This window comes from Camelus ferus, chromosome 26 (genome assembly GCF_009834535.1).
Source record: "Camelus ferus isolate YT-003-E chromosome 26, BCGSAC_Cfer_1.0, whole genome shotgun sequence".
Classification (NCBI taxonomy): Eukaryota; Metazoa; Chordata; class Mammalia; order Artiodactyla; family Camelidae; genus Camelus; species Camelus ferus.
This window is the reverse complement of record NC_045721.1, coordinates 27,269,815-27,297,721: the sequence shown is the minus strand read 5'-3', so window position 1 is coordinate 27,297,721 and position 27,907 is coordinate 27,269,815. Positions and strand designations below refer to the sequence as shown.

The 27,907-nt window shown below is 47.4% G+C and overlaps 1 protein-coding gene across 1 annotated transcript in view; it reads left to right on the top strand.

Moving 5' to 3' along the window:
• The first annotated feature begins 385 nt into the window (after positions 1-385).
• The window catches only part of DLGAP2 (DLG associated protein 2), a 391,532-nt gene continuing 364,010 nt past the window's right edge, over positions 386-27,907 (top strand). The window contains exon 1 of the mRNA XM_032468359.1: positions 386-441. Coding sequence (XP_032324250.1) covers positions 397-441 — 45 coding nt within the window. The 5' untranslated portion in view covers positions 386-396. The remainder of the gene's footprint in view (positions 442-27,907) is intronic.

Here is a 27,907-nt window from a genome sequence, read left to right as displayed (position 1 = left end):
CATCCTTGAGCTGTGTGTGGAATCGGAAGCCCTGATTTAATCACCTCTCTGTGGCTGAGTATTTTGACGTCGTGAGCCCTGCTGATCACGACCTCCAGCCCTGCTGGAGACCCACAGTGCTCGTGGGCAGGGCTGGGCCTCGCTTGGAGCACCCGCGTTGTTTTCCACCTGCCGCTTCCCCGCCTGGCCTTGCCACGTGGCCGTTCCCGACTGGCTGATTGTTGCTCAGTGTGGTGGTTTTTGTCATGTGCAAAATCCATGTGTGTTCTTTGCTGCCAGGGGTGGTTTACCTGTTTCTTCATCATGTTTTCCCATCTCTGTCCGTTCCTCACCACAGGCCCTCCCGGCGTCCGAGGCCCGGCCGTAGCGCTGCCTGGTTCCCCACGTCGCTGGTGGATGCCCTCGGCCCGCACCTGCTCCGCCGCCATGGGCACCGCTCAGGTACCGTGTGACCCTCCTCCCGGCTCAGGGCCTGGGCCGTGTGAGTCTCGGGGATGGGCCCTCGGGGGTGGGTGTCTGGGGCTGAGTGTGGGGCTGGGGACCCACTGCTTCCATTGGAGGCTCCCTGTTCAGACAGAGTCGTGTCTGCGAGTGGCTTGGAACCGGGGCTCATCCGTGTGGTGCTGGGGAAGCTGGGGAGGCGGTGGAGGTGCCTGGGAGTGAGGGTGAGGGGAGGTCTGGGCTCCTGTCCTGCCTGTGCCCCCACGTCACTGTGTGCTTGAAGGAGGGAGCCGGGGCCCACAGGTGGGACCGCATGAAGCCCACCCCCAGGCTGGCCTTCTCCCCAGGGGTGGAAGGGGCTGCCCGGTGCTTACAGGGCCTGCACGTGGTGGTGCTGCTGGCCCTGCTTTTGTGTGTGGGACACAGGACTTCCCAGAGCTGATGGCAAGTGAAACGGGACACAGACACACCCCCTCCCACTGACGGCGCTCTCACTGTGGAGTGTTCGCTCCCCAAACACCCAGGACCCCCAGGGCCACACGCCCACCTTGGGTCTCCGCGCACACAGGAGCGCCTCTGAGAGCAGAGGGTGAGCAGTGAATCAAGAGTCCACACCTTTGCTTCCGTTCGGTGCTCGTAGGAGTTCAGGCAGCGCCCTGTGGTCCCACTTCTTCCTCCAGACGGGTTTGTCCTGATGGCGTGGAAGTTTCAGGCAGACGCTTGCCCCTGGTGCCGCCTGCCCGCCTTCCGTCCCCTCTTACCCCGCACGCCGGCATCTCAGTGACTCTCACCTTCTTGATAGTCTCAGAAGGGGTGTCGGCTTGGTGTCCGGCTCCATGGCGGGAACGTGGCTGCTCTTTGCTGGGAGTTTTGTGTAGGAGCCTCAGGAGGCCGAGCCTTTTCTTTCCCTCTTGTTAAAGATCTGCTTCTCCCTCCACTTCAGCAAAGATGGCACGCAGGCCTGCTCAGCCCTCTCACCAGCCCTGCGGTCGGGCTCCCCTGCAGCCGAGCAGAGGCAGCCGCGTGTCTTCCCCCACGAGTTGGGTTCCTGTTCTAGATTGCGGAGAAGAGTTCAGTCTGGCGCAAGTCACAGAAGAGGAGTTTCTTAGAGGCTGTTGGGGGCACCACAGACCCGATGTGGGGCTGCACGAAGAGTCTGCACGAGACGGCCAGGGCCCAGGCGGGACGAGGAGGCGCCCGGCACCTGTGCAGGCCTCCCTCCTGGGACGCAGCCCCTGCCGAAAGGGCCAGGACGGGGGTGCGGGGAGGGTGACAGGCCTGAGCCCAGCGGCCAGGAGGGCTGGGAAGCTTCTTTTATTGCTGTGGTTGGTGTTTGTGCTCCTGTCACACTGGGGGGGCGGGGGGTCAGTCACAGGGGAGGTGTCATGCAGGGAAGCCAGTTAGACTGTTGGCAGCCCTGGGCGGGAGCCCTCGCTGCGGTCCCCTCCCTGGCTACCTTCCTTCCTTCTTTCGTCCCCTGCTGTCAGATGCGCCTGTCCTTCATGGAAGGAAATCACGCTTACTTTTACCCCAGGGGGTCCCCAGATCTCAGGAGCCACGCAATCCAGCTTCTAGGCAAAGGTCTTGGAACAAAGTCCATTCGGTTCAGCATCACCCCTCCTGAGCTCTGCCCCTACGCGCTACACACAGCCAGTACGACCCCACGGCCTAGAGGAAATCGGGTCCAGGCCGGTTCAGCCTGTTTAAGTATGTGCGTGGCAGCGAAGAAAAGTTGTGGGCGGTGATGGCAGCTCTGGTTTCCGCGGCGGGGCGCGTGCTTGGTGCTCACACTCCCTCTCTCCCCGAAGAATTCCACATTCGCACGGCCCTGGCCTGCGACCGCGCTGGTCTGGGACCTTCACCTCCTGTGTGAGGATGAGTGATCATGCTTCACCCTCCGGGACCTCAGTTCTTGGTGGTCCTGCCCATGAGGGCCTCTGCGGGCTTCCCAGAGTGTTTCCAACGCATGCGGTGGAACCCGCAGGGGATTCAGAGGATGCCCTGGTTCTGACCAGCTGCCCTCACCAGCATCAGAAGCCCTGCTGCATCCTGATACTGTCAGTCCAGGCGTGTCTGTGTGTGCACCTGGGGATGTGTGTGTGTGTCTGTCCTTCTGGGGGTGTGAGTGTGTCTGAGTGTGTCTGGGGATGTGTGTGTGTCTGTGTGTGTGTGTGTCTGGGTGGGGAGGGTGGCTCTCTGATCCAGGCAAGGTTACTCCTCCACTGATAGCACACACTGAATTAAGTTCATACAATGACTGGGTATTTTCATTATGTGACATAAGGAATGTATTCTAAATATTAGCTATGATTTATAATATTTAAATTTAAATATTTAGATTTCTCTTTAAACTCTTAAAATGTTACCTACTTCTGTTTACATATTACCCACCTCTCAACCCCGGGAGGCTGGTGTCTGGGGTTTGAAATGTTCTGCAGAGACTCTGGAGAAGAGAAGTGAACTGAACAACAGGCCTCGTCGAAGCACTGCTGGCACCGAGCCTGTGCACAGATCTCCCGCGGCTTCCTGGAGGGTCCCCTGCCCTTGCCTGGCTCCTTCCCTGTGTCTGTGACTCTGTCTCTCAGATGTGTGACCGTCACCAGTCCTCCACCCCGCGTGGCCCATCTCAGCCCCCAGGCGGCCTCCTCTCGGGAGGGGTCTCGGCGGGACCTCACGTGCTCAGATCACGTTCTCCCAGGAATCTGAGGTCTGTGCATGTGAACCTGGTTCTAGTTCCCTTCTAAAGGCTCTGCTAAGTCACCAGATTCTCTCACTACTTAGAGAACAATGAAATAAGAAGCCATTTTATGACGGTGGCTGTTTCAAGCCTTCACACTTAAACTTTCCCCCCAAGTCGGCCAGTCCGTGGAGTCGGGGACACAGCAGCGACATCGACTTGCTGGTGGGTTGGTGGTCGTGCTCTGACACTCATGCGTTTATCTCAGTGGGTTGATCGTGGGCCTCTCCCGTCACATTTGAGACCCTTGGTTCTTGTCCGGGAAGGTGTCCCTCCTCCTTTCTCCAGAGTAGGGTGGGAGGTGGGGGGTGAGCAGAGCTCTCCCTACACGACACACAAACGCCTGGATCGAGAGCCCCTAGGACAGCAGACGTCATGGCAATGCAGTAGCTGTGTCGTCCAGAAGCACTTCCGTCCGTGTTGCCTGGAGCCACGTCTGTCCCGCAGCCCTGGGGAGACAGGAGCCGGGGCACCAGGCCTGGACTCGGCCGTTGTCTGGGGCAGCTAGCGCGCACGTCCGCAGGGGACAAGGTGCTGGCTGTGTTCGTCTTCCTTCCCGCTGAGGTGTGCGCCCTGTCCCGTCCTTCTGACGATCATCTTTCCCAGGGACACGTGGTCTCAGCATAAATATCACTCGGAGTTTTAGTTGTGAAGTTTCCCCTTGTACCAACGTATGAGCTTTGGTCATTCACGGGGAATCACTGTTTAAATAAGTAAACGCACGTGCTGGGCTGTAGAGGGTTGGCTAGGAAGTCTAAGGAGGGTTTGAGGAGGAGGTTTGCACTCGAGAAATGCTGACAGTGTCTCACCTGCAGCTCAGGGTAGGCCTGTGGACGTGCAGATGTGCAGACGGACTTCGGAGTTTGAGCCTGGGAGGGTCACAGGGTGGTTCTGGGGGGGGGGGGCCGGGGGAGATGGAGATGTCTCATCCATCTGCTCGACCCTTGGAGGGTGTTGGGCAGGTTGGAGGGTTTGGCGAGGCTGACACGGCACTAGAGCTGGAAATACAGCTTAGAAGGGTGACTTTTTAAAAAAGACAAACTTCTTGGAGCAGTTTTAGGTTCAGGACAAAATTGAGAGGAAGGTACAGAGATGTCCTGTGTACCCCCTGACCCCCGTGTTATCAGCACCCCCACCAGATGGTCCATTTATTACAGCTGGGGACCCTCCACGGACACGTCACCATCGCCCCGAGTCCATGGTTTACACTGGGGTTCGGTCTTGGTGTTCATTCTGTGGATTTGGACAAACATATAATGACATGAATTCATCATTATAGTGCCACACAGGGTAGCTTTTTAAGTTTCCTCCATGTCTCTCCATGGCTGATAGCTCTTCCTTTTCAGTGCTGCAGAAGATTGTTTACTAAAAACAGATTTGGAGAAGGATGAGCTCCCCTCAGGGAGGCCCTGGGGAGAGGAGACCAGGGACAGAGCAGAGGTTGCAGATCCAGTGGGAGGAGGGGCAGGGTGAGGTGCCCAGTGTGACCCGTGGCCTGAGGCCGTGGCAGCAGATGCAAGCTGACGCCACCAGGAGGCAGCTGATTGAAGGGAGACCATGGCCACCAGGGCTGGAGGTTTCTGGGGAAGCAAGAGCCTGTGGTTACTAAACACAGGTCATTAATAACCCTCGAATGGTGAGGCGCTTTGGTTATTCCGACTGTAAGCTGAAGTTCATTCCAACAGTCAGCTGCTCAGAAACTCTCAGCAGTGAATGTGCACATTATTTTGTTGAATCAGAAAGCTTGCATTCTAGCAAGAGAAAAGCAACAAATAACACAAGGGAACTCCCATAAGATTATCAGCTGATTTTTCAGCAGAAGCTCTGCAGGCCAGAAGGGAGCGGCATGATGTGTTTAAAGTGAAGAAAGGGAAAAACCTTCACCCAAGAACACTCTGCCCAGCAGGGCTCTCGTTCAGACTTGATGGAGAAATCAAGCTTCACAGACAAGCAAAAGCTAAAAGAACTCAGCACCACCCAGCCAGCTTTACAACAAATGTTGAAAGAACTTCTCCAGACAGAAGGGAAAGGCCACAGCTAGAAATCAGAAAATTACAAAATGAGAAAGCTCACCAGTAGAGGCAAACGTACAGTAAAGACAGGAAGCCGTCCACACGCAAACCAGTAGGGAAGCTAGCAGACGAGAGCGGCAAAGCTGTCTGTGTCCACGACAAGCAGTTACGGGAACACAGAACGATGAAATGTGAAGTGCGATATCAAAACCCCTGAGGGCGAGGGGAGGAGAGCACGCATGCAGGTATCTGGAATGCATTTGAAATTAAGAGATTAGCAATCATGTATATATATACAGACTTCTATACCAAAATCTCCTGGAAACTGCAAGCCGAAAATTCATAACAGATGTAGATGCACAGACAAAAAGAATGAGAAAGCTTCATTCCATTCACCGACTCAGTCCAAACATGTTCCCCCGATTGTGTGATGTTAGGTGTGTGTGGCTTTACGTTAGCAAAGCGTTGAGATTCACTGAGGACCTAGATATTAGGTCATTGTCAGAACCATCTTTTAAGAAAATAATACAGAAAAAATGGAAGATGTAGAAGAAAATCATACAAAAAGGATTTGATGGATTGTCATTGTCATCGTCCAAAACCAGGACCCTGACCCTTGTCCCGGGAGCCCTGTGTCCCAGGCACAGCCCCGACTGCTGCCCGGGGCTAACCCAGTCCAGATTTCATCACGCCCGCCTGTTTCCTTAGTCTCAGCGCAGGCCCGAGCTCCTGGCTCTGGAGTCTGGTCTGGACCACTTTTCCAGGGGAGGCGTCTTTAAGTCTCTCGCCTGCTGCCCCTTCTCTCGGGGGCCTTTGACCTGGACGGTCCCCTGCCGTCCAGAGCGCAGGGTGGCTCGGGCCACAGCACAGCGGGCACCTCTGTCCTCTGCCCGTCCCCACACCCTGGGCAGTGGGTCTGGATGCTGATGACTCGTGTGTCCCTTGGCGGGACTGTGGGTGCAGGTGGCTTCTTTCATCAGACAGACATCATGTTGGCTTCTCTCTCCGTGAAATCAGCCGCTGTGCATGGTTGAAGCCTAAATCCTTCACTTCCCTGGGAGCTGGGAAGTAGTGATATTTGATTTTATGCAAATTGGAATTGTTTGCGTAAAAAGAGAGCCCCTTCCGTCTGTTTCATTAGGCAGTGGAGGGCACAGGGTCAGAGCTTCCTCTCCCCTGTCTTTACAAGTTAGCGGTGTGTCCTTGTGTTTCGCGCTTTGCGGGGCTCTCTCTCCCCCGGTTTTCTTGTGAATGGTATTCGTGAGCTTCGTATGTTTTGATGTGGGGATTGGGGAGGGGGATTGAAACTGTGCTGCTGTTTTTATAGCATTCACTGTGTTCTACATACGTGGCTTTAAAGATTATTAATACATTGTCATACAGAACTTAAAAAACAAAACTCTTGTGATTTTTTTTGTTCCCTGCATTCATGTTATATAATACTTGTACACTTATTTCACATATAGTCTTCTAAAAATAAGTAAATGCTTTTTGTATTTGTAACTTTATTCAGAAGATGCGTTTAAATCATTGGTATTTACGTGTGTCATGTTAGATATATTTTAATGGATTATTTAATAGATAAAACATTTTAAAATATTAGCGATATGTTTTAATATATCAGATGCAGGTAATTTTAAAGATGATTTTGACATTTAATGATACCTGTTGACATAAGCATTTTTAATACTGAGCACTCTTCTAAGTTCCTCTTTATTTAAAATGTTTTGTCCCGTTTGTGGTGAAGCACAGATGCTAATATTGCCTCAGCTTTTCCATGGAAATAAGTGAATTAGAAGGGAAGTATGCTTGTAGGTTGGGGAGGTCAGTAAATTTTCTATCAGGAAGTGGAAATGAATAGAAATAATAGGGATGGTTCATGTATAAATCAGTTTTTTAATAAGAAATTTAATTGAAATATATCGTACCTACAGAGAAGTATGCCATTCTTAGGGTTCCAGCTCCCTGAGTTTTCATGGAGGGGACACGTCCTTCTGACCATCAGCCGGATCGGTACCTGAAGCGTTCCCAGCTCCACGAGGCCTGGGTGCCCCGCCCAGCTGTTCCTCTTCCTGCCCCGCTGGGATCGCCCTCGTCTGCCATCTAACAGCATAGATTCATGCTGCTTGTATTCCAACTTCACATGAATAGAACGGTACCAGGCATATCATCCTGTCCTTACTGACGTTATTCAGATTTAATTCACATGCCATACAATTAACCTGTTTAAAGTTCGTAATTCAGCAGTTTTCAGTATATTATTTTGTATATTCGTAGAGCTGTGCCACCGTCACCACCATCAGTTTTAGAAATGTTCATTACCCACAGAAGAAGCCACACGCCCCTCAGCCACCCCACCCCAATCCGCCCACCCCGCTCGAGCCCTCGGCCACCACCAGTGGGCGCTCTGTCTCCATGGACTTCCCCGTTCTGGGCGCGTCGTGAATGGAAGCACCTGGGATGAGGTCTTTTGGGTCTGGCTTCTTTCGCGGAGCCTCATGCTTTCAAGGTCCATCCGCGGTGTGGCTCACCTGTCCTGTCTTCTCCTTGCTGGATGACTGTTCAGTTGTGTGGCTTTGCACACTTTATTTTACGTAGCCACCGGCTAGCGAGCTTTTGGGTTGTGTGTGCTTTTCGGCTATTATGAATAATTCTGCTGTCAACATCGGTGCACACAGTTTTGTGTGGACTTGTGGTTTCACTCTCAGGTGCAAGCTTGGGGGAGTTGATGGGTCCTCTGGTAACTCCATCTAACATTCTGAGGGACTTCCTGGATGTTTTCCAGAGCAGCTGCACCATCTTACATCCCCACCATCAGTGTACGCGGGTTCCTGTCTCTCCACGTCCTTGCCCACACTTGTCACCATCTCTCTTCTGATTCAGATCGTCAGAGTGCGTGTGAAGCGCGTCTCCTGGTGGTTATGGTCTGTGTTTCTCTGATGGGCAGTGCAGCTGGGCGTCTTTGCACGTGCTTGCTGGCCGTTTTGGGGAAATGACTATTCAAAGCCTTTGCCCACTTTCAAAACTAGGTTAGTTGTCTATTGTTGAGTTGTAAGAGTTCTTTTAAATCCTAGAAACATGTTTTTCTCAGATGTATGGTTTGCAAATATTTTTCCTATTCTGTGCATTGTATTCTCACTTTTTTGGTGGTGCCCTTTGAAGGATAAAAAGAGTTTAATGTTGATAGTGTCCAGCTTGTCTGTTTTCCCTTTGATTGCTTGTGCGTTTGGTGTCATACTTAAGAACCATTGTCCAGTCAAGGACATGAAGATTTATACGGTGTTTTCTTTTAAGAGTTGTGTATTTTTTGTCTCTTACATTTAGGTCATTGATACTTTTTTTTTTTTTTTTTTGGTCTTTGACACACTTTGAGTTAATTTTTATATGTGGTGTGAGGTAAGAATCCAACTTTTTTTTTTTTTTTTTTTTTTTTTTTTGCATGTAGATGTTCAGTTTTCTCAGCATCATTTGTTGAAAAGACTGTTCTTTCCTCACGGAATTGTCTTGGTTCCTTTGTTGAAGATTAGTTAGCCGTAGATGTATGAGTACATTTCTGGACTCTCAGTTTTACTCTGTTGATCTATAAGTCTGTCTTTATGCCAGTTTCACACTTTTGAGGGGTGCTTTGTAGAACTTTTTAGTAAGTTTTGAGATTGGGTATGTGAGTCTTCCAACTTTATTCTCTATCAAACTTGTTGGCTACTGAGAGTCCCTTGTAATTCCACGTGAATTTTAAAAGCAGTTTATTAATTTCTGCAAATAAGTCATCTGAGATTTTGATGGAGATGTCATTTACAATGTAGATCAATTGCCACCTTACAAGTATTACGTCTTTTGATCTGTGAACATGATATGCTTTTCCATTTAGGTCAGCAGTGTTTGGTAGTTTTCAGAGTGTAACTTTTTCACTTATTTTGTTAATTTTATTCCTAAGTGTCTTATTCTTTTAGATGCTACTGTAAATAGAATTGTTTCCTTAATTTTATTTTCATTTGTTCACTGCAAGTGTGTGGAAACACCGCTGACTTTTGTGTGCTTTGTCTTGTGTCCTGGAGCCTTACTGAGCTCACTGATGAGTTCTAATGTTGCAGGAAATGGGTTCCTTAGGGTTTTCTTTATACAAAATTACTTCATTTACTGATAGAGACAGTTTTCCTTCTTCCTTTCCAAGTTGTATACCTTCAGTGTCTTTATCTTGTTTGGCTGTCCTGGCTGGAACCTCCAGTGTGGTGCTGACTAGAAGGGTGAGAGCAGACATCCTCGTCTTGGGGGAAAGCACTATCTTTCACTATTGAGTATGACACTCGCTGTGGGTTTCTCACTGCTGCCCATTTTCAGGAAATTTGTGGGAATTATCTTCTACTTCTAGTTGAGTGTTTCAACATTTGAATTTTGTGAAATGCCTTTTTTGTGTCCTTTGAGATGATTTTTTTAATCCTTTATTCTATTAATATTTTTACATCATTAATTTAGTTCTGGACACTAAGCCAGCCTTGCATTCCAGGGTAAATCTAGTGTTGCTTTCTTTTATTTGCTCTTCCCCCCAACACTTGTTTGTGGATTATCTGTGCTGTGTTAGTTGTAAATTGTTCCTTATTTGTTCCACATTTTACTTGTTCCTCCTCTGGCTGATGGACATTTGGTTGGTGCACAGGTACTGACTATTATGAGTAGCGCTGTTCTGAACGTTCTTTTGTTTGTCCTATAGTGAAATTATGTTTGCATTTCCTTGGTGTGTACTTGGAATTGGAAGTTACAGTTCATACACTTGCCTATAGGCAGGTTGAATGGATGTTTCCAAACAGTCTTCCTAAGTGGTTTTTTGCCAGTGTACACGTCCACCAGCAGCGTGGACACTTCCTGTTCTTCCAGATTTCAGCCAGCTCTTGGTATTTTCCGTGCTTTTCGTGGCGGTCATCCTGGGGAGTTTGCAGTGGTGTTGTATCCTGGCGTTAACGTGCATTCTCTGACGGTGAATGATGGTAAGCACCTGGACACACGTCTTCATGGCTGTTTGGCCCATTTCGGGTGCTTATTCAAGTGTTCTCCCCGTTTTCTAACAGGTTATCTTCCTTATATTTTTAAAAATTTATATAGTAGTTGTTTATATATTCTGGATACATGTCTTTGATTTCAGTTACTTCTTCTGACTCAATTTCACTTTCTTAATGGTATATTTGATTAACAGATGCTCTCAATTTTGATATAATCATTTTCCTGTATGCTAGCATTATTTTTATGTTATTTAATGACTCCCTTTTTATTCCAGATTCAAAGAAAAAAAGGCAAAACTCTTTGTAAGCTTCAAACAAAAAAGTACAGCCCTCCTTATATGTGTATGAGCCTGAGTAGAACACATTCAGCATTTTTTTCTTTTTTAATGACAGAGCTAGGTTCTTACTCAGATAATTGTCTGCTAGGTGGGCTGACTCTTACGAGTGTCTGCAGAACTATCTCAAAGCCGTGTGTGGGGCGAGACTGTTCTTTGCTGTGCAAGGATGTCCCAGGCGTAACAGGACATCTGGCATCTCTGGTCCTGCTCTTTAAATGCAGGTAATAACCCCACTGTAAACACCAAAAACACTCTCAGCTTTGCCAGGCACCCTGAGTGATGGTCTCCCACTGAGAACCCCAGTCCAGGGGCGCTGATCTTGTGAGTATTAAGTGCCCACCTCACTCGGGGAGCATTCTGGCTTGGCTAGCACACAGCGGCTGGCCGCGTTGCTTTTCAGAATCACAGGAGGAAGCCGTGCTGGTGCGGCACACCTGCTTCATTTGTGTTACTCAGTGGGTTCAGGTGGCCTCAGCTCAGCCGTCTCGCAGAGTGGTTTTCAGAAAGCTAGTTTAGAATGTGCTGTGAACACGCAGTGTTACGGGGTCACCCATTCAGATGCTAATGATGTTTCCTGCTAGTGCTGAATGGTGAGATTGGAATGGTGGGGTCCTACTTTTTTTCAGTCTAATTTTGTGGCTCGCTATTATTTCGGAGCTGACAGAGGAAGTTTGGGCTTTACACATTTTTTTGTAGTGGCAGCAGTATTTTTCTTTTTAAAAATTGCTTCATTAAATATTGTACAGATACAAAAATATTTCTAAAATATGTATAAAGTATGAACAGGTAAAGGATTTGATAAAAACTCAGTTTCAGAGAAAAATTGAGGCTTCATGACTTTATTCAAAGTTCCCTGTGGGCCCCTCTTTGACCCTTTGAGCCTCACAGAGGTGATTCCTTGCCTTTAAAAAAAATACTTTAAAATAAGTTTTCCTGAAAATGTTTCTATTCCCTTAACAAAACATTGCTTAGTTTTGCAAGTATCTGAACTTTCTGTTAATGGGGTCGTGGTGGGTTCTCCTCTCTGACTCACCTTGCAATCTGAGTTCAGGGTTGTGAGACTCGCCTGCACTTCGGCTGTGGCTGAGCTTCGTTCGTTGGAAGCTTCACTCGTGCTGAATGTCTCACAGCTGGCTTCTCCATTTTCTGTTGCCCTGTTTGTGTTCGGATGTGAAGTGATATCTCATTTTAGTTTGTGTTGTTCTGATTATCAGTGAGACTGGGTGTTTTTACGCCTGCCGACCACACACGTTTCCTGCAGTGACAGGTGCCTTTTGAAAACTTCTGTTGATTTTTCTGCTTGATTATCCTTTTATTGCTGATTTATGGGAATCCTTAATATTTTGGATACAAATGTTGTGTAATTTATGTGTGTTACAAACTGATCTTCCCCACGTGTCCTTATCTTTCCATGTTCTTCATAGTTTCTTTTCACGAGCAGAACTTCCTCAGTTTAGCAGAGTCCGCGCATTCATCTTCTCTGTGGTTGATGGCTGTGTCAGTGAGCCCCATGGGGATGCGGGTGGCACCCTGAGATGAGGAGGGCTTGGCGAAGGGACGGGGGAACCTGCTGCTGTCTGGGTGGGAAGGCCAAGGTGCAGGCACAGGAGAGCTGTAGGCAGAAGCTGGGCTCACTCGTATTTTCGAATGATTCACAATTTGTTAGGAACCCAGACGTCACCAACCCCCTGACCCTCAGGGAGGGCGCTGGGGAGTGGCCACCACCAACCCCGCCACCTTCCTGCCTTTGCAGCGCAGCAGCCGGGGGTGGGTGCTGGGCGGGCAGCCCCGAGCTCACCCTGGAGGGCGGGTGGAGCGCCCGGGGTCTCCACAGCCTCTGTGCGCCTCTAGAATGCTCGATTGTTTCACCACCGGATCTTTAATCCACATGGACTCTGACCCGTAAGCGTTCTGTCCATTTTTCTTATTTTACTGAAAATTAGAAGTGTTGGTGGGCACATTGGTGTGGTTTCTCATCCCCATAAAATGTTCATTGCACGTTTATTGGGTTTAAAAATTTCTCTTTCGTTCCTCCTTTGCTAAGTACTTTAAAAAATCATGTATGCATGTTAAGTTTTCAGGAATGCTCTTTCTTCCTCTGCTGGGATTATAGTCCAGTGTTTCTTCTTCACTCTGTTAAAGGGGTGAGCAGTCGTCTGTTTCACATTTTGGGGATATGTAACTTGGACTTCTTTTTTTTTTACTTTTCCATATTTAGCTTGCTTTTGTCTCATTCAGGATCTCCCAGTCCACACTGCCGCATGGTAAGTCTGTGAGTCCTGCTCCGATTTCCCTTGTGAGGCTCTTCTGTTCCATTTATGCCTCGTATAGCGAGTGGCAACTTGGTGCTTCTTATCTGCCTTGGAACAGTTTCTGTGCAGTTGGAAGTTCTTCACGTTAGGTATTTGGTAGAAGTGGCCGTTAAAGCATGTGGACCTGGTGCTGTCTTTGTGGGAAGATTTAAAACCTCTGACTCCGTAACTCTGATGCTTATGGGAATATTCAGGTTTTCTGTTTCTTCTTGAGACAGCTCCAGGAAGTGTTGTTTGTCTACACTTTTCCATGTCATCTTTGTTTTCAGATTCGTTGGCAGAAGTTCAGTATCTCTTAGGGTTTGTTTGATCTTTGTGCTGCTTTTAGTTGTGTTCTCCTGTTCATCAATATTGGTCTTAGTGCCTTTAATTTTTTTTTTTTTAGGGCTGCCCAGTAATTTATTTATTTATTAAGTTTTTTAATTTTTATTTTTAACATTTTTTTGTTGAGTTATAGTCAGTTTACAAAGTTGTGTCAATTTCCCGTGCAGAGCACAATTTTTCAGTCATACATGAACATACATATACTCATTGTCGCATTCTTTTTCACTGTGAGTGCCTTTAATTTTTAGTTAAAATTAAAACAATTGTAATAACAGGTATTGAGATATGATTTATATGCTCTTTGTTTTTTTCTGTGTAGTTCTGACCGGAGTTTCTCGGGGAAGTCGCTGTTTGTCTGGATCGCCTCCCTGGGGCACTTTCTCTATTTAGTTTCCTTCAGTTTCTTCTTTCTCTGGCATTTGCTCCCCTTCCTTTGTTACGACCTGTAGCTCTTTTCTAGCTTTTTAGCTTGGCTGCTTAGCTTGATTGCTTGTTTACTTATGGTCCTCTTTCTACTTAATGTGAATATTTAAGGGGTAAAGGCTTCTTTCCTTTTTATTATTTTAGCTGTGCTCACAGGTTATAGCACAACATTCTTCAGTTCTCCGTGTTCTGCCCCCACCCCGCCTCCCAGCTGCAGGCACCTGCTGACTGTTTCCTGGTCCAGGCTGTGAAGTAAGTGGAGGCACAGGGTGTGCAGCCATGCTGGCTTCTCTCCTCAGCATCACACACCTGAGGTTCATCCCTGCTGCTGTGAGCACCAGCCGTGCACCTTTAAGACTTGCGGAGTCGTAGCTGTCATGTATGTCCTTTCCTGGTCGATTCCCTTGTGGAAACACACTGGAGCTGTTTCCAGCTTCTGGGGGTTCTGAGTGGAGCTGCTCTGGTAGGTCCTCATTTCATGAGGCTGCTTTATTTCAGTGCTGTGGCTGGTGAAATGGAAAGCATGGGAACTGCCAACTCCCCTCCCTGAGTGCTGCACCCCCCCAGTGTGCGAGGGGCCCTGCGGCTCCGGTCGCTGTGCTTGTGGGTCCCTGAGGTTCCAGGTCCCTGCGGCTCTGGGTCCTGTGTTTCTGGGTCCTTGCGGCTCCAGGTCCCTGTGGCTCCGAGTCCCTGTGTTACTGGGTCCCTGTAGCTCCGGGTCCCTGTGTTTCTGGGTCCCTGCGGTTCTGGGTCCCAGTGGTTCTGGGTCTCTGCGGCTCCGGGTCCCTGCGGCTCTGGCACCTCTGTGGCTGGGTGACTCTCCCTGCTTTTCCAGCAGTGGGTGGTTACACCTCGTGTTGAGGCATTTTAGTTGAATTCCCCCGGTAACTAATGACATTGATGCCTCTTTTCACCTGCTTCCATGTTTATTCTTCAATGCAGAGTCTGTTCAAATATTTCGCCCATTAAAAAAATGAGTTGTTTGTATTTTCATGTCTAATTTTGAGATTTCCTTGTATATTCAGGGTACAAGGCTTTTCTCAGATGTTTGATTAGAAATACAGTCTCCCAGGTGTGAGTTGTCCTTTTTTTTTTTAACAGTTTTTGAAAAATAATATTTCATTGTAATAATGTACAGTTTATCATTTTTTACTGTATGAATTGTGCTTTTGGAGTTGTGTCTAAGAGCTCTTTGCCTGCCCCAAAGACAGAAAGATTGTTTTCCACGATTTTTTCCAAGATTTTTTCTATGATTTTTCCCCCCAAATTTTATAGTTTTAAGGTTTATCACAGTCTCCACTATTTTGGCCTAATTCTTGTGTGAGATGTGAGGAATAGTTTGAGGTTGGTTTATTTATTTATTGCATATGATTCACTTGCTTCTTAACTTTTAAAAGATCTGTTTTTAATCACACTGGTGTATTTTAAAAGATTTTTGCAGTTACTTTGTTCTGAATGTCTGTTTCTAGTGCAGGCGTAATACTCTTGGGAAGATGAACTTCATGAATTCTTCATGGATTCTTTCATTTTGCAGGGAATTTTGCTTGAGAGAGGACTATTTGCTAAACTTTTATTTTGCTTAGTACTCAACTAATTTTGTGCGTTTATAATAATTTTTATTTTAGCATTAAACGATCAACCTTTCCTTACATATTTTACACATTATATACATGGCTAATTAATGCATTACAGGTTTAACAAAGTTTTGTAAACATTCAAATACCAATTTAAAAAGTGTTCATTTATGAATGTTTAATTCACAATTCTCACATAGCAGGTTCTCTTAATCACAGGCAAAAATACCACTGTCTTCCAAGGAGTTCTAGTAGAGAATAAAATTTGAGTCGAGGGGGTGGTGGCAGGTCCTGGCCCCAGTGCTCTGGGACACTTTTCATTGAGAGAGAGCCAGAAACAAGTTGTTTCAACACCCAGTTCTCCCAAACGCTCCCTGTTTCCCACCTGCCACCCGCCTGCACCTGACTTCGTCCAGCGAGTGTCGTCTACGTAAACCCTCCAGTGATCTCTGGAGAGAGCCCGTGAGGACCCAGAGGACATGTGTGCTTTTGCAGGGACGGGAGCCTGATAGCTCACGTCTGTCCCTTTCTGTGGCTGGCGGTCAGGTGTCCGGAGCAAACTCAGTCCTCTACTTTGGGTTGGCTTCATGGAGAAGGTGATGAAGGATCTGGGTGAGCAAGTTTCTGAACTTCCATCTGATGCTTGTAGAAGTAAAGTTACTGCTGCCATCTCAACAGAATCACTTTACCTGTGAGGAAATTTTACTTTCAAAGTTACAGTATTTCTTAGAAGAAAAGTATCACCATGTTTTACTTTTCAGCATTTTTGCTGTCTCACAGAAAGCTTAAGCTAAATATTTCGCAAAATAGTTTTGAAATAGGGCAGTTAACAGTTTGACAGTGTGTGTGTGTGTGAAGTATGTTTGTTGTTGTGTGTCCAGGTAAATGTTGACGTCTCTTATTATACCTAAGTAATAAAATTGGACTCCAGCAGAAACCACTATGTGCATTATTGGGCTTTATGTATTTTATAGTTATTTTACAGTATCATGAAATTTCAAATGTTATGAATCTATCTGGCTGCTGTGAAATTAATACTGAAAATATGCCAGTGTTGTAATATGGTGTGATTTAATGATAAATAAAACCTGTTTCAGTGATACCAAAATGATAGTTTAAATGTTTTTTTTTTTCACTTAAAGAATTCAGAGATAGCTCAATGAAGTTTGGTGACAGTTTTTCTCATGCAGTGTCATCTGTTACTCTATTTTCACCTTGAAAGAACCAAGATCCATGCCATTAAGGACATTTTCCATAAAGAGACCATTCACAGAGCCACATCACTGAGTTCTGGGAGGTAAGATCAGATGTTGAAGGGTCCTCGTCCCAGATTCCAGAACAGGTTTGCTCTGTTAGACAGCATTTTTAATGTATTGATTTCTTTGCATCTCTGTGTAGCAGATACTTGCAAGTGAGGGAAGTTGAATGAAAAAGCCTTTTAAACTTCTCTTCTCCTGTGCTGAAGCTCAAATGTTTTTATTTTCTTCCCGTGCAGGTTTATAACTGACCGCCTCCCAGCTTGGTTCTCAGAATACATTGCTGGGACTTTTGTTTATTATTTTTTACTAACCCCTATCCTTGCCTTAATTAAAAAGAATAACATCAGTCGGGTGGGAATTGTCCCAAGGCAGAGGCTTCCCTCTGCAGGCAAGGGTCAGAGCCTGCGTTAAAAGTGAGCTTGGTGACTGAGCCAAGGCTTCTACATTTCAAAGCAGGAGAGGAGCAACTACTGACAGTGTTTCAGCGAACTGTTTTCTACTCCTCGAGGTGACTGGTTGAGTTGGGTTCGTTTATTCTTCCATTCTGCAGCAGCACAGGACATTCAGTGCCGCCGTGGTGGAGAGCGAGTCCAGGGTGGGCAGGGTGGTGATCGCCGACAGGAACTGGACTAGCAGCCCTTGCTTGGTAAACATCCTGCGTCAGAAGGTTTTGCTCTTGTCTGAATAGTCCTTGTATGTTTACTTTCGCCTTCTTGCTAGAAGTATTTGGAAACGTTTTGAAAAGTCTTTAAAGAACAGTTGACATAGGGTTTGTTTCTGACGCACTGGTTTCTGTCTTATTTTTGTCTATAGTGACATTCAGAGGAGCAGCTGGTATTGTGAGTGTAGTCATCAGAAAAATCACCGAGACAGTGGTTGTATTTTCTTGAAGGGATTTATCTTCCTTGTAAATTTCAAGGGCTTTGGCCATGTATAGATTTGTATGAAATTCTGTTTCGTCGCACGGGCACTGGTGGCTGAGTGAGCACTGGGACCTGCGCTTTCGTGCGGAAATCCTCCCTGGGAATCCAACTTTTTGCCACATAGCCTGTCGCTGGATTGTTAAGATGTCAGTTTTCCACAACTTGATCCATAGGTTTAATGCAGTGTCAATGAAAACAGGTTATTCTGTGGATATCAACACACTGACTCTGAAGTTCATGTGGAGAGGATGCAAGATTCCCAGAACAGGGGTGACAACAGTGAAGGAGAAGAACAGAGTCACAGGACCGACTCTGCCCGACTTCAGGACTTACTGCAGACGTAGCTGCGGGGATCAGGGAGTGTGGTCTTGATGAAAGATCTATTTGTCAGCAGATCCATGGAACCAACAGAATGGAGAGCCCAGAAAGAGGCTGAGGACACCTAACTGATCTTTGACAAATTGTCAAAGGCAACACAGTGGAAGAAAAAGGCAGCACGTCTTGAAGAAACGGTGCCTGAACAACTGGACGTCCACGCAGTGGACCACAGACCGAAACGTAAAATGCGAGACTAGAACACTCCCAGAACATAACACAGGAAATCTAGATGACTTTGGACATGGCGATGACTTTTGTGATGCAACACCAAATACACAGTCCATGTAAGAATAACTGGCAAACAGGACTTCATTAAAATAAAAAACTTCTGCTCTGTGAAAGGCAGTGTCAAGTGAATGAGAAGACAGTTCACAGACTCAGAGAAAATGTTTGCAAGAGATGCATCTGATAAAAGATTAGTATGATTTCTTAGAAAAAAATTCAACAATAAAAAGCAATTTAAAAATGAGCAAAAGGTTTGAATGGATACCTCATCTGAGAGGAAGTACATGGGTAAAAATCTAAGAACACCTGAATATTGATGGTAAATAAGCACATGAAAAGAAGGTCAACGTTATATGTCATCAGGGAAATGCATGTTGAGACGTGAGCCAGCAAGCCATGAGGAAACACGGAGGAGCCTTGAGTGCGTATGACCAAGCGGAAGAGGCCCGTCTGAAAAGGCTGCGCACCGTATGGTTCCAGCTCTGCGACCTTCTGGAAGAGGCAAAACTACCGGAGCAGTAGAAAGATCAGTGGTTCCCGGGGACTGGAGGGAGGGGTGAACAGGTGGAGCCCAGGGGACTGTTAGGGCAGTGGATCTACTCTGTGTGCTGCAGTCACGGTGGATACAAGCTGTTGGACACTTGTCCAAAGCCGCAGAACGCACAGCACGAGGAGTGACCCCTGATGGGAACTGTGCACTGCAGTCGACAGTATGTACCGAGCTTGGCCCAGCAGTCATAACAGATGTTTGTACTGATGCAAGATGTTAATTCTCGTGGGGGCGGGGGAAGGGGAGCAGAGCAGGGTGAAGAAGGGGTTGTATGTGAACTCTTTCTCCCCAACTTTTTTACATTCCTAAACCTGCTCTAAAAATAGTCTATTTGTGAAAAAATGGTTTACACACATATTTTATTGTCCCTGAAAAGCTGAGAGGTGGACAGCACCTGTGTTCGGGTGACTGGGGCTTAGTGGCGAGACCGTCCTTGCCAGAAGGGCTTGTTCACAGCGGAGCCTGGGTTTTGAACAAAGGCCACTGTGACCTCCGGTGTCACGTTTTCTACAACGCTGGAATTCATCAGCTGATTACTTCATGGCATGGCCACTGGGCTGAGCTGTGTTCCTGGTAAATCATGTGATGCAGCCCGTGGGCTCGGCGTCGGGGCACGTGACTACGTCAGTGGAACCGAGGCTGACAAACCAGACTGCGATGTTCTTAGAATCTGGGAGTTTTCTGTGTTTGCTCTGGCCTGTGGCCCTCACCCGAGTGCTGGAAATTCAAGTAGCAAGGACACCCGGGTTGGCTGCCCGTCGAGCAACAGAGGCCAGTGCAGAAGGTGCCCACGTGCTACGAGGGAAGACTTAGCGTCTGACCAGCATAAACTTGAAAAATAGGGGCTTAAAGCAGGCTTCTTGTTGTACTTCTATAGTGAAGTGTTGCTCTTTTTTGGGGGCAGCTTTTTTTTGTGTCAGTGGTGAGAAAAAATAGATTAAACTTATTGTTAGCCAATTTGATTTCTTTACACAGTAAATTGGTTTTTGTTTTAGATCATTGTTTCCCAGTTAAAGAAATAAACCAAGAAGGATAACTGTTTCGTGATGTTTGATCCTTTTGCCCTGTTGCTGTAGGCTCTTTACCAGCTTCAAGGAGCTCCTCACTGTTCTTGTAGTCACACTAACCCTAGCATTTCAAGTGTGACCTTTGTTATGTAAATCTTCAAATCCACTGGTTGGAAACGAAGACTGGAGTCCTGGGAAGCCTTCCCAGGTTTTGCAGGAAAGTCACTTTAATTACCCATAACTCATCGTTGCTTCCAGCTCTCCTGATACTGTCAGACGGTAAATGTACTTGCCCACTTGCAGGGGGTTAAAAACAGTCAGCTGGAATCTAAAAAACAAACAAACAAACAAAAAACGTAAATACAAAACAGAAACAGACTCATAGACATAGAAATCAGACCTGTGGTTGCCAAGGGGGCGGGGGGTGGGAAGGAATAGACTGGGAGTTCAGAATTTGTAGATACTGAGAGGCACATGCAGAATAGATAAACAAAATTATACTGTATAGAACAGGGAAGTATAGACAAGATCTTGTGGTAGCTCACAGTGAAAAAAATGTGACAATGAATATATGTATGTTCATGTATAACTGAAAAATTGTGCTCTACACTGGAATTTGACACAACATTGTAAAATGACTGTAACTCAATAAAAAATGTTAAAAAAGAAAAAAAAAAAACCACAGCCAGCTGTACTTGAAAGACGTCTCTGAGATTCTCCATCTACTTACCACCTTGGCTCGTCCACCCTAGTGGAACACGAGTCACGTGTCCTGGACCAGACAGCTTCATAAGGCCTGGGGTGAGCCTGTGAAGGGCCCTATTTCTCAGGAAACCTTCGGCGCCTCCACTGAGCGCTCACCCTGGTGTGGGTGAGGTAAACGGGCATCTTCCTTCCGTTTTCAGTCCACACCAATCGCTCTGTATTTAAACCATTTTTCTCTTATATTTTTTTACAAAAATAAAAATATGATGAATGTTTTCATTCATTCCTTCATTTGTTCATTTATTCCACAAATGATTCTTTGTCACTTATATGTCTCAGGCATGCTTTTTTTTTTTTTAATGAACTGGATTCAATCCCTTGTAATAACCATAATTAAAAAGAACAGGAAAAGGAACATGCATTTACACGTGTGTGTGTACAGCTGGACCCTCTGCTGTGAAACCACCACAACCTTGTAAACTGACTTCAGTACAAATCTCTCCTCTTCTTAAGGTTCAACTTCTAGTTTTCAGCTTTGAACGCATCTTCGTGAGGGCACCTGAGTTCTTTTTGGCCTCTGTCTTCTCCCTAACAGGACACCCAGTGGGCTGGGCTCTGTGAGAGCGTCTTTTTCAGTCACCCACGCCCCTCTGCCTGGAGGGTTAGGTGCCCATGTGCCCAGGAGACCACAGGTACCCACCTGGCTGTGACCACATTAGAGAATCACTGGTCCAGAAACTCTTCCTTAGCTGCCAGTCACGTGTTTGTGTGATGACGAGGTTTTATCACAATAAGATGCCTTTGTAGAGCATTTATCTACCTGTGTGCAGTTAACTTGGAAATAGTGCGTATGGACATTCGATTTCCTTCACCTTCGTGTGAGCTGGGTCATGATAAACCTTATCGTGCACACCTGCCAATGGGAGCCATGAAACACCCGCCGCCATCATGCCTCAGGGCTAGTAAGTCTTCAGAACCAGCCACACGTGCTCACCCTCTCCATCTTCTAGGAAAGGGAACATTAGCATGCAGCCTCTGGAGGCCCCTGTGTCCCCTCCTGGCTTCATCACCCTGTGCCCGTCCGGCTGGTCCAAGCATCCCTGGCGTGTCTTTGTCCCAGGTGGCACCTCTGTTTCCACCGTAGATAATGATAACACGTGGAGGTGTTTGCAGATGGAAGTCTGTGTGTGTGGCCGCATTGAGCCTTAAGTGTTAACCTGCTGCATGGCTGCTACATGGTTGAAAATGACTTGGTGGGCATTTGGGCTGTGTCGGGTTCTAAGTGTGAGAGCCATGCTGTGGTGAGCGGTTCCTGCAGTCCTCAGGTGAGAGAGTAGCGATCCGCATAGCAGTGATGCCCAAAGTGGGGTCCCAGGTCCAGGGGATCAGTGTCACTGGGAACTTGCTAGAAATCTACATTCCTGGGCCCTGCCTCCGACCTCCCAGACCAGAAGCTTGGGTGTGGAGGCCCAGAAATCTAGGTTTGGAAAAGCACCCCAGATGATTCTGATCCAAGTTAGAGTTTGAAAACCTGCTCTAGGATTTATCTTGAAGTGGAGTCTCTGAGTCGCAGGGTAAGAGGACCTTCAACCTGACTTTATTTTCAACTTGATGTAACATGTGGCTCACCCTCGTCAGCAGGTGAGAAGTTCTTCACTTCATGTTCTCATCCAACCATCGCTGGTGTCAGACTTCTTGATTTTGGCGTTCCGAAAGCTGTGGGATAGTCTCATCGAATCTGTCTGTTTACAAATCTTTGATCAGTAGTGAGGTTGCACATATTTTTGTAAGGTTTATTGACTCTTTTCTGTTGCTTGTCTCTTCACATCCTTGGCTCATTTTTCTATTCGTTTGTCTTTTCTGATTAATTTATAGATGTTCTTTATATGTTTGAGATACTAATCCTTTGTCATCTATGACTTCTTTTGTAAACTGTTTCACAGTGTCTCTTGTCATGCATGTTTAAAAACGTATATTTTAGTTAAATTTTAATATCTACTTTTTTGTTTTGTAATTAAAAAAAATTTTTTAATGCCTCCCATGCCTTCCATATGGTAAAGGGTGATAATTATTTTCTTCTTAAGGCTTTAAAGTTTGTGTTTCACTGTTGCACATTTCATCCCCTCAGAACTGGTTTTGGGGTATGGGGTGAGGTAGACTTAGTTTTATTTTTCAATATGGATAATCTGCTCTTCCAACTCAATCAACTTCTCATTAGTCTGAAATATATCACTGTTATATGTCAAATGTCCACACCAGGGGTCTATTCCAGGGCTTCCTATTTTGTTTCCTTGGTCTATTTAGTTAACTTTTGGCAATAATTTATCCTATTAATTATTATGCCTTTAAAACACAATACTGGGTAAAGTAAGTCTGCTCGTCTTCTTTTTAAAAAAAATTCATTGAAATTATTCTAGACCTTTTACTTTTTCCACGTGAAAACTGCTTATCAAGTTTCCCAAAACACTGCTAAGGTATTGATTCAAATCAACTTGAATTTATAGATTAAAGAGTGGAGGACTTATGGCTTCACAATATTCATCTTCTTTATTACAAGCACAGTGTGTGTCTCCATATATTCAGGATTTCTTTTATGTTTTAAATAGTATTTGTTATTTTCCCCACTTAGATTTTGGACATCCTCGGTTAGATTTATACTTGGAAAAGCACCATGTAGTTTTACCTTCTGTTGTGAATGGGATTAAAAACCCTCTTGCTGCTCTAGTTGGCCACTTGTCTTGGGTGCGTGCGCTCTGCGTTTTTCTTGTTGATTTAGTGCCTGGAAACCTGGGGAGAAGCTGAGCCCCAGGCTGCGTCGTCGCCCTTTAAGCTGCTTTCTGACCCAGTGGGGAGCGGTGTGCCTTGTGACTGGTGGACCCTGATGACCTCGGGGCCTGGAGGCTCTGGACGTCAGGAGTGTTGGGAAGCAGCTGTGTGGCCCTGGGAAGTTCAGTTACTTCTGCCTCCTCCTCGGTTTCTGCATCTGTGAAACGAGTGACTTAGAATAGACCCTGTCCAGCATTGCTTCTGAATCCACGTTTTTTGAGTCAAATATGGAAGTAGTTTAATCTGAAAAGGTGATTTTCCACATTCTCGGGAGTCTGGTGTCGACACACACACTGATGTAAGACCTTGAGAGTATTTCGGATTTCACCTACTCCCTTGGATAATTGGTGGGCAAAATTGGAGAAATGAATCAAAGGAGTTTCCTGCTGCCACAGAGAAGCTGGGTCCTTCGGGGAACATCCATGAGCCCTCCATGGGCAGGTGCTCGGGTGCCCGCCCCACCCGTGGGAGCCGGGGGAGGAGCCGGAGGGCAGCGTCTCCATCCATCCATGTCCCCTGGGCCGGTGCCCTTGTTTAATTCCCAACCATGGCAGGGAGTTGCCAGCCTCTCCTCTGTGCGCCTCCTTCTCCCACACCTACTCTGCCAGCATGTTGGGACGGGGCAGGCGGGGACAGGACCGCCTCTCCAGGTGGCTTCCTTGGCCCAGGGAAGCAGAGCCCGGCGGCCACTGCACCTGGTTCCCAGGAGCCTGTTGTGGGTTCTCAGTGTCACGTTAGTGGCTTCTGGGTATTTCCCCTGAACACTGTTAACTGTGAGCTCAAACTCATAGTCTCGCTCATTTCTAGAACTTACTGGTTCTTTCCTTCTGTGAGTCTGCCTCGGATCTGCTGTTCCTAATCCGGGTCCCTCCCTATGCCTCTTTGGGAGAAGCTGCTCACAGATGATTTTTTGTTGTTGTTGCTTCATTGCTCAGAGCTGGGATTCCCCGGGTCTGCAGGCAGGTAGGTCTGGGGCTGTGGTTTCCTGTTTCCACGTTGATTTGTCTCACTCTCCACCGAGAAGGCCGTTCTCCTCGCCAGGTCAGACAGGCCAAGCAGGGCAGGCATTTCTGCCTCCCTGTCCTTGTTCGTCTATGGACTGTCTGAGTCTGTAACTCCGAGTGTGTGCTGTTCACCTGCTGTCACCAGAGGTAAACTGACTGCTGAGTGCTGGGTTCAAAGGCAGAATCTGCAAATTAAATTTTATTTTTGTCCATCTGGGTTTGTTCTGCACAAGAGAAGTGCTCTGTTTTCTCTGTGTCTCTCCCAGGAGCGAGCAGCTGGATTTATTTTTTTAGGTTTTTAGTTTTATGTTGGAATGTGCCGAGTTCAAGTATGTTTAATTATCTAAACTTCATGCTCCTGGTCGTTTTCGTTAGCAAACATAAGCCCAGGATTTAAGCTGTGATTTTTCTAATTTGGTGCAGGATGTTGAAGTGCCACCGTGTCTTGGGGCATCCATGATGACAGTGACATACAAGAACTTGAAGTGAAATTGCTGCCTTAGGAAAGCTGTGTTTACCACTAGGTCTAAATTTCATCAAGAGAAAAGGACGCCCGGTGTCTCCGCGGTGTCCCCATCGGCCCCCGCATGCAGACTCTGGGAGCGAGGGCCTGGGTGGCCGCACGTGGTCCCCAGGCCCCAACCCGCCACCAGCGTTGCCCCCCCACGCCCTTTTAAGGCCTCCTGCCTCTTCTTTTCACCTTGCTTACTGTGCAGCTTTACATAGTTTTGAGTCAGTTTCGTATTTCGCCTTTTGTTACTGGTCAGCCACCCCAACGTGCTGCGAGTCGTTGCTGGAACCTTCCTCTTCCTGTTGGCTGCTCTTTCCTTGGGGGCCCGCAGCGAGCGCGGCCGGGGAGCTGGACTGCGGCTGCCCTCCCTGGGTGCCCCTGGCTTCCGCCGGAGAGCGCTGCCCGCCCTGCCCCACCCTGCGGGCAGTCTCCCGAGTTTTTCCCTCCAGCTCCGGCAATGCTGCTCATTTTCTTTTTCAGCAAAGGGAAATCCCATTTATATTTGTACTCCGAGAGCTTGAATGTACGGTAATTAAAATAGATGTTTCTTAATTTTGCTCTGTGGGAAGTGACAGCCAGGCACCATTAATCACTGAAAAGAAACCGCATCTCAAGGCTTCTAATTACCCGAGACCTCTGTGTGCTCCCAGGCTGGTGGCTGGATAAAGCTGAACTTAATAACCTAGAAGGAAACCAGACAGCGCCCTTGTTTTTACGTGCACGTGGTCTCGAGTCGTAGTCGCACGGCCTGGGGACCAGGCTGGTCAGAGGGCCCGGCACAGCCTGTGACTGTTCCCGCAACCAGGTCACACCGAGTGTCTGCAGGGGCAGCTGACAGCAGCAGGTCGTGTGCCGACGGCAGCACTGCTCCCGGAGGTCGCGCTGCTTGCTTCTGGAAAGCGGAGGTTTGCAGACGGGCTTGGGGAAGCGACACCAGTGTGCTACAAAGCGACGATTCCATGTAAACGTCAAACTTGAGGCCCTTCTGTGCTCCAGCGTTCTGTAAAAACCTCACAGTCTTAACGTTTTCTGCCACATTATCCCGACTTTCCTCCTCCTGCGGCTGTTTCTTTGTCAGTTTCCCAGGAATGCGGACACTTTTCAGTGTCCAGTCGTGAGTCCTCCCCTGACAGGCCCCTGGAGCCGGCTCCCCCTCCGGTGTTAATTCTGTGCACTTGAGGTGGGTGTCTGTCCTCCACCCGGACCCTCTCCCAGGACCAAGAGTCCCGGGGTGCTGACGGCCCTCAGATTCCAGCACTCCCCACTCCCCCGGAGAGGGGACCCTGTCCCCATCTCCCCCTCGAGCTGTCTCCTCCCCTCCCGTCTCCCCACGGGCTCATGTTTGTTCTCAGCACGTCTCTAACCTTTTATTCTCTCTCCTGCTCTCCTTGCCGGGGTCAGGGCCTCCTCTCCCGCCTTGGCCGCTGCTTCTCCGTGGGAGGTGCCCGGGACATTGCGGGTTGGCGCCTCCGCTGGGCCCCTGTCTGGGCTGTGGCTCTATCTGTGCTCTTGCCCAGGCTCCCTCCTGGGGGGGGGGGGGGGGCGGGCCTGCGGGGGGCGGAGGGGGCCCTGGGGGGCGGGGCCTGCGGGGGTTTGCGAAGAGCCGCGGGGCGGAGGGGGCGGAGGGGGCGGAGGGGGCGGAGGGGGCGGAGGGGCCGGCCGGGCCGGGGAGCAGTTTTCTGTCCCCGCAGGGCGAGCTGGCCCAGCGGCCCCGCGGCCGCCCTGAGCTGGTCCCAGGTTCTGAAATGCCCACTTCCGCAGGTGCCTGGCATCCGGCTCTCCCTTTTCTTTGCTCTGATTCCTCAGAATAAAGAGAAACAACCAAGTGACCCCGTTTATTTTCCCTAAAACGTCTGTGGCAGCGAATACTGAGACTTGTCCTCCATCAGCACCAGGTTACACGTGTCTGCCTGCGGTGACTTAAGTAATTTTTGCCACCGGCCGCGGACTATGGGTGTCCCTTCACCGTGGAAACAGGCTCCGTCCTGTCTGCGCATCTAATCAGATCACAGACCAGGTCCCGGGTTCTCTGCCTTTCTTCAAATGGCAGTCCAGTAGTCCTCACCTGAATTAACTGAATATCCTGTTCTCCGTCCAATTTTAATAGAGCTTTAGATGGAGCCTTTATCACGCACTGCGTTTCCAGGCGGACTTTGATTTATTTCTGAATTTTTTCCCTTCTGCTGCCCTAACACATCATGGTGTGTTAACAGTGAGTTTTGTGGTACCTGACAGGTAATCCCCTCTTCGTTTCCCCATATGTTTATTCATCCAGATAAACTTTAATATCATGTTTCAAGTTTCCATAGAGTCATGGGTGGAATTCTGATTGGGATTGTTTTGGACTTACAGGTAAAGTTAGGAAGGACTGACACTTCCAGGCTGAATCACACAGCAGAACGCGCTGCCCCGTTTATTTGGGTATGTGTTGAATAATCTTTGTTCGTGCTTTATTCAGTGGTCAGACCCTCACCTTGTCTGCCTACGTGATTTACAGGAGAGGGGCGGTGGGTTTGTGTCCAGCTGCTGCGTGCTCTGCTGCGGTTTTGTGGACTTCATTCTTAAATGTCCTAGAGGTTTTGCTTTAGTCATTTCAGTACATGTGGATTCATGATAGATTTTGACTTTCACTATTTATCTGTTATGAAATCTCCTTCCTGTTTTTGGCAGTCTTGTCCTGAGCTCAACCACATTCTGCAGTAAGATTTCAATTCTCGTCTGTGTCTATTTTGGAGATCTTAGGGTTAGATTTTATTTTTTGACACAATCTGAGTCTTTCTCTTTCTGGGTGTTTATCCTATTAATATAATGTATATTTTGTGCTGTTGTTTGAGCTTGTTACCGCTTTTGTATGCTTGAAAACTTTAAAAAATTATGTACTTTGCTCTGTGCTGTGTGTATTTTGTGTGCTTTCTTCTATCCTTCCCCAGAAATTTAGAAGGAACTTACTCTGTTTACATTTTATTTTAAGTAATATATTGAAGCCTGTTTCTTGATTATTCAATTTCAAAGCGAGAGCTATTAGGAAAGGTGAAGTAGCATTACACTCACACTTTAACTACAAGCAAACTTTCCTTCTACCTGAGGAAAAAAACCAGTTCTATTGAGACAGAATTCACGCATTACACAATTCACCCGTTTAGAGTATATAATCCAATGAGTTTTGGTTTGTACAGCATCACCACGGCCAATCCCAGAACACTTTCATCACCCTGGAAAGAAACCCCGTCCTCTGAAGCCGTGGTCCCCGGTCCTCCAGCCCCCACCTCAGTCCTTGTCCCCCCCAATCTACTTTGTGCGTCTTTGGGTTTTCCTTTTCCGGACGCATCATATGAATGGAATCGTGTGACGTGAGGTCTTTGGT